Source organism: Heterocephalus glaber, unplaced genomic scaffold (assembly GCF_053883595.1).
Source record: "Heterocephalus glaber isolate CG9 unplaced genomic scaffold, H.glaber_assembly_v1.0 deba00001592, whole genome shotgun sequence".
Classification (NCBI taxonomy): Eukaryota; Metazoa; Chordata; class Mammalia; order Rodentia; family Bathyergidae; genus Heterocephalus; species Heterocephalus glaber.
The window spans coordinates 375903-384393 of NW_028258367.1; the positions used below are offsets into that span (position 1 = coordinate 375903).

Here is an 8491-nt window from a genome sequence, read left to right on the forward strand (position 1 = left end):
ATTGTTACACAAAATTAAATGATTTCTCATATTGTTTCAACAAAAACTAAAAATCAACCTTAATTCTTAAGACACTTTATAACTTTCTATTCTTTAAATAAAGCTTAGGAGAAACTACAAAGTATGCTTTCTAAACTGTTCTCACAAATCTGTTATACCATAGAAAAGTCTTAAGCAATTCACTCATTTCCTACCAGGATTTCTAACATCCCACACCTACTTAATTCAACCAGACAAACTGTATAACACAAATATGTAACTTTAGATATTGGAGCTGGAAGGAAAAGTTGGGGAAAAAAAAAGCATCAAGAACTCCAGGCGTCTTGTTGTAATTATTATTCCTTAAAAAAAATCCCTAAGGAATTTCAAGAGTTGACTGTGATAAGCACAAAAGGATTCAAATTGATTACCAACAGTTAAGTCTGATGTGGATATTACAGCTAAGTAGATATGGATTAACTGGAATTAATTATTTTATGTCCCTTTTGACATATATAGAAAAAGTTCTTTCTGAATACTTGATCTTTTGAATGGAACTTAATTTACTCAAATTCACTAAAAAACTTTTGTCAAAATATAGCCTTCAAAAAAGGCTTACAACAGGGCTGGGGATGTAGCTCAGCAGCACAGCGCCTGCCTGGCAAGCTCCAGGTCCTGAGTTCCATCCCTAGTACCAAAGCGGGGGGGAGGGGAAGGGTTATAATAGAGGTCAACACTACACGTTCTTTTTAACCTTCTTTGTGTTCGTTATATGAGACGAGACTGTTCACAGTGGTGTATGCACTTAAACTGAATTTAGCTTTTACTGTGGAAAGATTAGAAATTAACAGATAATACCACTTAAATGGGCAGTTTTTGATTAACTGTCTTAAGCAGTGAAGAACTGCCTAATTAACCTATTTCTACAAAAAATTTTTTTCCCTATTGTGATTCTACCAAGAGTTTTAAAATCATGATAGTTGAGATAATTGCATCTTCAAGAAAACATGTAATAACTATGAATCAGAAAACTGGATCTGAAGGAACTAAAGCCCTTCTCTTGTAATTCATGGGAATCCCAGCACTACCTAAAATATCCAGATACTGAATTTTATTCCCAATCACCTAATGTTTACAAGCAAGAGCCAGAGTGCCATTTGAGCCTAAAATGTTCTTAGAAGTCAGTCATCATTACTAAGTATATTCATCCCACTTACCCAATTAAAAAAAAGGAAAAAGGGGCCAGGGATTTAGCTCAGTGGTTGCAAGCGCAAGAACCAGAGTTCGATCCCTGGTACCCAAAAAAAAAGGAAAAAAATCAAACTGCTCAGATTTAGGGGTATGAAAGGCAGACTGAAAGAAGTAACAACTCATTTTGAGGGAACAATTAAGAAATGAGACTTTGGCCTAATGCAAGAATCACCAGGAAGTACAAAAAACAGAAAACTGACGAAGTGGCCTCTTTTACTAAGTGCTTCATTGCTGGTCTTTTTCTTCAAATGACACCGGTTTGTCACACCGTGAATAAGGAAAAGAGCACCATGTGGAACTGTGACTAGAAAGCTGAGACACCAACAGTCAGACGACTGGAATATGCCTTCAGAGTACAACAGATCACAAAGTAGGAAGTGCTTACACATGCTGTAAAGCTTGTGTTCCCTGAGGACACATCAACTCAAGTTCAATACAAGAACGACTGACTGTCCCTTCCAATTTGGTGAAAAAATTAGGTTCAGGTCTCAAATTTTCATAATGTATACCTGTACCAGTAGCCAAGCTGTACCCCACTTAAAGTACACAAATATGCCTCAGAAGATCAGAGTGGAAAACAGCAGGCAACTGGTCACCATGGAATAGGTCTCTCTTCACAAACTGCTTAAACTTGCAAGAAGATTGTGTAACTGGTGATTTCTTGAACAAATCTCAAAATCCAATTCTTTATAAATCTTTGGCCTGAGTTAAGTTTTATTTTTGAAAGGTCAACAAAAAATTAATATATGTAAAAACCGTGGCAAGTTCTATTACACCCAGTAAAACCAGGAACAGCACAGCCAAAATATTTTAACAAGAAGGTAATTATGTCAGGACAGCAGCAAGATTCCCTGGAGGAGACTCGCTTCATTTCTGTATAAATACTGTACTTCAGAGTCAGAGCACAAAATTTATCTGAACACCAACTTTAACAGATAAAACTGAAGACAATTCCGATCTTTGAAAGGAATTTCAAATTTCTTATCAATTTCCTAAATTATCCCTCCACCAAAAACAGAACACCCACTATCACCATCAACAAAAAAAACGAAGGCTTTCACCAGCCCAAAGTACTGTAGCTTAGAGATTTCAAAAATAAAAATGGGAAAGCGTGCTGATGTTTATATAAATGAGATTTAAAGAACTATGTGTACTAGTAAATCCAAGGCTAACACCACATCACCGATCAATAGCTCACTGATGGCGCTTCCTATGCCAGGTCCTCCTTTCCCGGTGACTACTTTAATCAAGTAAATGCGGAAAACACTCAAGAAAGGGGAAGAGGGGAAGGCAGCGTTTACGAACCCAAGGATGACTGCTAATTTCATAAACAATAACATAAAATAAGTAACACAACATTTGGCCAATTACCAAGCAGAAGTCAAAGTTCCACCACGTAATTCGGGCCTGGACGTTTTTTTCTCTCTCAAGAAAACACATAACCGAAAGCACAACTCATTTCCCTCTCGATATTTTAATTACGCTGACAAAACCATTCAAAGTGAGAAGGTAGCCAAACAAAAAGGGAAAAAAAATAGAAGCAAAGGCTTTACAGCGGGGGCGCTGGGTGTCCGAGCCGAGTCCCCCCTCGGCAGGCAGCGACCTCTCGCAAGCCAGGACTGGGGCCCGAGGCCAGAGTCCGGCGGAGGGAGGGAGGCAGCGAGGGGCGCTGGGTGGCCCGGCAGCCCGACACCCCGACACCTTGGGACCTCCCAGCCGCGGGAACTTTCCGTCCCGCGCCCGAGGCCCAACAGCGCGCCCGCCCGCCGCCCGCAGGCCACACTCAGGTGCAAACTTTGAAAAGGCGCAGCGCCCCTGAGTCGCTCCGCCAGGGGTCCCGACCCCAGGACCTGGCCACCCGCCCGGCCCGCGACCAAGGGCGTTCCCTGGGCCGCGGGCCGGCCCGGGGGACTCAAGAAGGGCGCCGCGCGGCCCCTAGGCCTCCCCGCCCCGTCGTCTCCGGCCACGACCCTCCCCGCGCCGCCTCGGGGCCGAGCGGCCGGCCAGGCCCGCACCCCTCTCCCCTCACCCTCACCTTGGAGGCCATGGCGAGTGTCTCCCCCGGCCCGGGACGGCCGGCTCGTCTCCCGCGCCGCGGCGGGCGAGGGCGATGGCGAAGGCGGCGCGGCTACGAATAGGGCCCGGCGCGGCGGAGGCTCCGCCTCGGCCCGAGTCTCGGCGCTCGGCGACTCCAGCCGCCGCCCGCTCCTGCAGTTCCTGAAAGTCCCCGGCTGCTCGGCCCCCGCCCCCGCAGCCGAGCCTCCCATTTCCCGCGGCGTGCGCGGCGCGGCCGGCGGAAGCGCGCTCGGGCTCCCTGCCGGCCCGGCCTCGGCTCCCGCTGCCTCCGCCGCCTCGGCGAGCCTAGCCTCCGCCCCGGCCGCCCCGCTGGACACGTTTAGGGGTGTGGAGAGCCGCGCTGGGGGAACGCTGGCCGAGCCAACCGAGCTCCTACTCCGGATCCCACTCGGCCCGCGCTGCTCGCCCGCGGGTGAAGTTTCAAGGGGGCGACAATAACTCTCTTGTGCCCTGGCAGCAAAAGAAAAACCCGCCGGGGATCCGCGTCCCGCGCTGGGCTCGCCGTGGGGTCGGGGGTCGGGCGAGCTCGGGCTGTGTCCTGAGTGCCACAAGAACAGCCTGCACGGAGCGCGGCCATGGCTTCCAGCGCGAGGGCACCAGCCTGGAGTTTCCCTCGGGCTCTGATCAGCTGGGGCTGCGGGGCTAGAACGCTTGGGGGGACTTCATTCAGAGGAGTCCCATTAACCTCCCACTGCACTCTAGGTCAATTTAAAGATGCCTCGGCTCGGCTCCCCAGAGGCCTAGGAGGAAAGACAGGTCTAAATTTTTCCATCTTTTTGTCAAAGTGCTTTTTTCATAGTTGGATTTTATTAATAAGAAAATTACTTAAATTGAGTAGTAGGGTTTTACTTGCCCAGGCCTGTAGGAAACCTCCTGTCCTCCTGCTCCACAGCCTCTGAATAGAGCTTGAAAACATTGATTTGCACTACTAAAGCATTACAAAAAACAAGAATGAAAGATACACACACACCCCCCTTTGCTGAGTGAACCCAGGGTCACTCCACTACTGAGCTACATCCCCAGATCCCTCTCCCTTTTAAAGTTTTGAGATAGGGTCTCTAAATTGTCCAGGCTGGCCTAGAATTTGTGGTTCTCCTGCCTCAGCCTCCCAGGTACCTGAGATTACGGGCTTGCGCCACTGTACTGGGCTGGAAGATGTATTTTAAATTGACATAATAGTCCAGTACATTTTGCTCTTATTAGGGATATATTTGTTATAAGAGGTACTTATCAAATCAACTATTTTAATAGGAAACTAGTATTTAGAGTCAATGTCAAATTTGTGTCTTCTCAAAAACATATTTGACCTCCAGGCAGTTTACTAGTTACAGTCAATAATGGTGTTTTAAGTGGTGCTTCAGAATTTTCACATTTGTTGTGTTCATTATAAAAACTATAGTCATGGTAATATTGGTAATATTCATAAATAGTTATCTAAACACAGGAAAAGGAAAGTCAAACCAACATTCATTGACAGTCCACTTGCTATATACTAGGCTTTTATGTGCCTCCATCTGATTTTATCCTTTGAGAAAGTTATTATTGTCCATTATTTACAAAGATGAACAAGTCACGCCCACTTAAATAACTTGCCTGATCTGGTAATACTTATTAAAATAAAAAATGACCATAACCTCGGACCTAGGAGCTCTGGTTCTGGGATTTTGTCCTTTTTTCAAACTCGTATAAGTACACAGAGTTCATGAAAAGGTATTTCTATAATATCTCCAAACAGAAGACAAACCATATGTTTGTGAATAGGACTATTTCAATAAGTAAGGTACATCCATACAATCAAAATTCTAGCAAGTCTGTAAAACAATGGTAATATGGTCTGTCTTCTGATTCAGCCAACCTCCAATTGAACATATCCAGGAAGAAAATCTGTGACTGTATTGAAAAAATACAGACTTGTTTTTCTATGTTATTATTTTCTAAGCAGTACAGGGTAAGAGTTATTTACATAGCATTTACATTGTACTAGGCTTTATAAAGAATATAGAGATGATTTAAAGCATGCAGGATGACTGAAGATTATATGCAAATACTATACCATTTTATATATGAGAGACTTGATCTTCAATTTAATTTACACAAGGGTTCTGGGGACAGTTACCCCTTGATATTGCGAGATGACTAATAGATACTAATGAAGATAAAAAGAACATTTTGTGTAGTCTATTTGTGTATGAAATGTGAAATATGTTGTACATGCCTAGAAAATTTCTGAAAGAATTCACCTGATCCTATTTCAGAATTTTCAACCATGTAAATGTATTTAACTATTTTAAAACAAGTTTACATTTTAATAAATAACTAAATGGATAACTTGGCTAAGAGCATACTAGTATGTGGAAAATCAGGATTTGAACTCAAGTAATGCTACAGGTAATGAGTTTTCCATATTCTTTTACATTTGAAGAACAACAGCTCTCTGCCACCACCCAATAATGTGCTTTGTTAAGAACCGCATGTAACTAATTATTTTAGGTAGCTGGCACCAAGAAAACAAGACGAGAGAAACTATCACCTGCATGATTTCTATAGCCTTGGTTTCACTTTTTAGAGGTAATGGTGTAAAATTGGTACAACCATTATGGAAAACAGTATAGCAGCTCCTCAAAGAATTAAAAATAGGGCTACTGGACTATGTGATCCAACAATCCCAAATGTGAACATACATCCAAAGGAAATGAAATGAGTATCTCAAAAGAAATCTGGAACCTTATATGTAGCCAAGATGTGGAAACAACAAAGTGTTGACAGATAAAGAAAATGACACATGGAAAGCTGGGTGTAGTGGCACATGCCTGTAATCCTAGTACTTGGGAGGCTGAGGCAGGAGGATTGCCAGAAGTTCAAGGCCAGCCTAAACTGCATAGCAAGACCCTGTTGCAAAAAAAGAAAGAAAAGAAAGTGTACGTACACAAAAAGAAATTTGTCCTTTGATACAATATGGAAGAACCTGGAGAACATCCCAAGTGAAAGAAGCCAGACAAAGGACAAATACTGCAGGATCTCACTTACATGTGGTATCTAAGCAAATGAAACTCTTAGAAGCAGAGTAGAATGATAATTACCAGGGGGCTGGAGTGGGGGAAATGGGAAGATCTCAATCAAAAGGGTATGAAGTTCCAGATATGCAGAATGAATAAGTTGTAGACTTCTAATGTACAGCAATATGATTATAGTTAATAATGCAGTGCAGTGTGCTTTAAATGTGCTGAGAGAAAGGTAACTATATGAAGTGACAAATACGTTAATTAGCTTGGTTAAGGTCAACATTTCACAGTGTATATCAAAACAATACGTGGTAAGTCTTAAATATGTACCATTTTAAAATTTCAATGTAATACAAGTAGATATTAGTAAAGGAAATGATTTTTAAAACAATCTTCTATGAAAAAAATAAAGCAAAATTTCATAACAAATTAATTAAAGAATAACAGTTAATACACTGTGTACCATAGTCTTAAAAGAATGGCCAAAATGTTAGAGTACAAATCATAGACAAAAAAGACTCTTACAAAAAAGAAACAAATAGATAACAGCTCAAAACTTTCTTTTCTTTCTTTTTTTTTTCTTTCAAAACTTTCTTTTCAATGAAGAGGACCTAGTGGTATAAATGAAACAAATTAGCATATATATTGAAATAGTTTTGAAACCACAGAATATATAATTTGGGAAATTATTAGAATTTCTCCCTACTTCATATTTCTCTGTTCTTTTTTTCATGTTTTCCTTAACATTTAGTAGAGACTATACACAATAATTTTTATGGATTTTGCATAAGATAGCCACCGCAGAAATTTACAGTTTAGAAGGAAGGTAAGACTGTTAAGGAGGTCCCAGTCCTGTGGGATATTTTCTCAGAGCATGAAAGAGTTCAGTTGGGGAAAAGGGTTCAGACTATCAGATTAAGTGGATGTCAAAAAAAAAAAAAGAGCCAAAATGCAGGCCTTTGGGTAGAAAACCAGAAGCTGGGACCACCAATATTTCAAAGGTGCCATTCTTAAGCACAGCCTCCATCTAATCATCTATGTGGATTCTTGCCGTGACTTAGGAAATACCATTCCAAAGATGTCTTTCCCATTAGGCAAAGTCTCAAACATCCATTCAGTCCTGGACATAGGGGTGACCTCTCCTCCATGCCCAGAATAGGAAGAAACCTACAACTTTTGGACACTGCTGACCCAATCTCCCCAATTTTAGTCCTTATTTCCACTTTCGGCTTCTCACACCAGACAAATAACGTGGCACGCAAACGTGTGTGTCTGATTTACAAAATATGTACAATTTTGACAATTCTATATCAATAAAGCTGGGGAAAACATTTAAAAAAGTAACAGTGGAGACACCGACCTCAGAATGACCAATGCAAATTAATATAAATGTTTAAATAAAAATGAAATCACAACCTGTATTATTGAGACCGTAAGAACACCATGGGATTGTTTCCTAAGACTGGCATGCACTCATTGACGTAAATCTCAGGGAAACCTGATCTCTGATTCCCACTCATACCACTTTCATACCATGGGCATCCCACTTGCCCCTGGGCCTCATCCCCCCTTTCAGGGAGAGGGCAAAGTAGGGCTCTGTGAGCATGCACACTTTGCAGCTATATGGGGTCCCATGCTTATATAGGCCCTGCGCTTGCTTTAGGGCTCCGCTATTGCCATCTTTAATTCTGCAGAGCTTAGAACAAGGCACCTTATATTTCCATTTTGCACTGGGACTTCAAAAATCACCCAGCCTGGTCTGGCAAGGAGGTTAAATGTGTTGTACGTTTGTCTGAAATAGTCCCTACCTAAAGATCACCTACTCCTCCTACACAGACCTACCTTCCACTTCTGAGCTACCCTCACATGTCGCAACAGTTACAATTCCTTGGGGAAATCTTCCTTCTCCTTGAAGTTGTGTTGACAATACTGGTTTCTTTACCTTTAGCATATTTGCCTGTCTCCCCCACCAGGCTATAAGTTAAGATGAGCGGCTGTGCCTGAATTCTGTGTCCTGGGTTGCCATTGTATCTCCAGCCCCTAGCACAAAACCCAGCTCCGAATAAGCCCCACTGTCTTTGTTAAATGAATGAATGAGAAGGTTGCAAATTACAAATTAAACAATTCAGTATTTGCTTGAGTCTACTTCTCTAGCAACTTACAGGATTCTGTGGTGGAAAATC

At 42.3% G+C, this 8491-nt stretch overlaps 1 protein-coding gene across 4 annotated transcripts in view; it reads right to left on the minus strand.

The window, feature by feature from the left end:
• Snx9 (sorting nexin 9) overlaps positions 1 to 3562 on the minus strand; it is a 91190-nt gene extending 87628 nt beyond the window's left edge. For 2 of the 4 annotated variants that reach the window (XM_087193419.1, XM_021237926.2), the window contains exon 1: positions 2602 to 2685. In XM_087193419.1, the coding sequence (XP_087049545.1) occupies positions 2602 to 2670 (69 nt within the window). In that variant the 5' untranslated portion in view covers positions 2671 to 2685. Of the gene's footprint in view, positions 1 to 2601; positions 2686 to 3265 lie in introns of those variants that run through there. The other 2 variants (XM_087193421.1, XM_004856831.4) reach the window with 2 other exon arrangements.
• Between the last annotated feature and the right edge of the window lie 4929 nt (positions 3563 to 8491).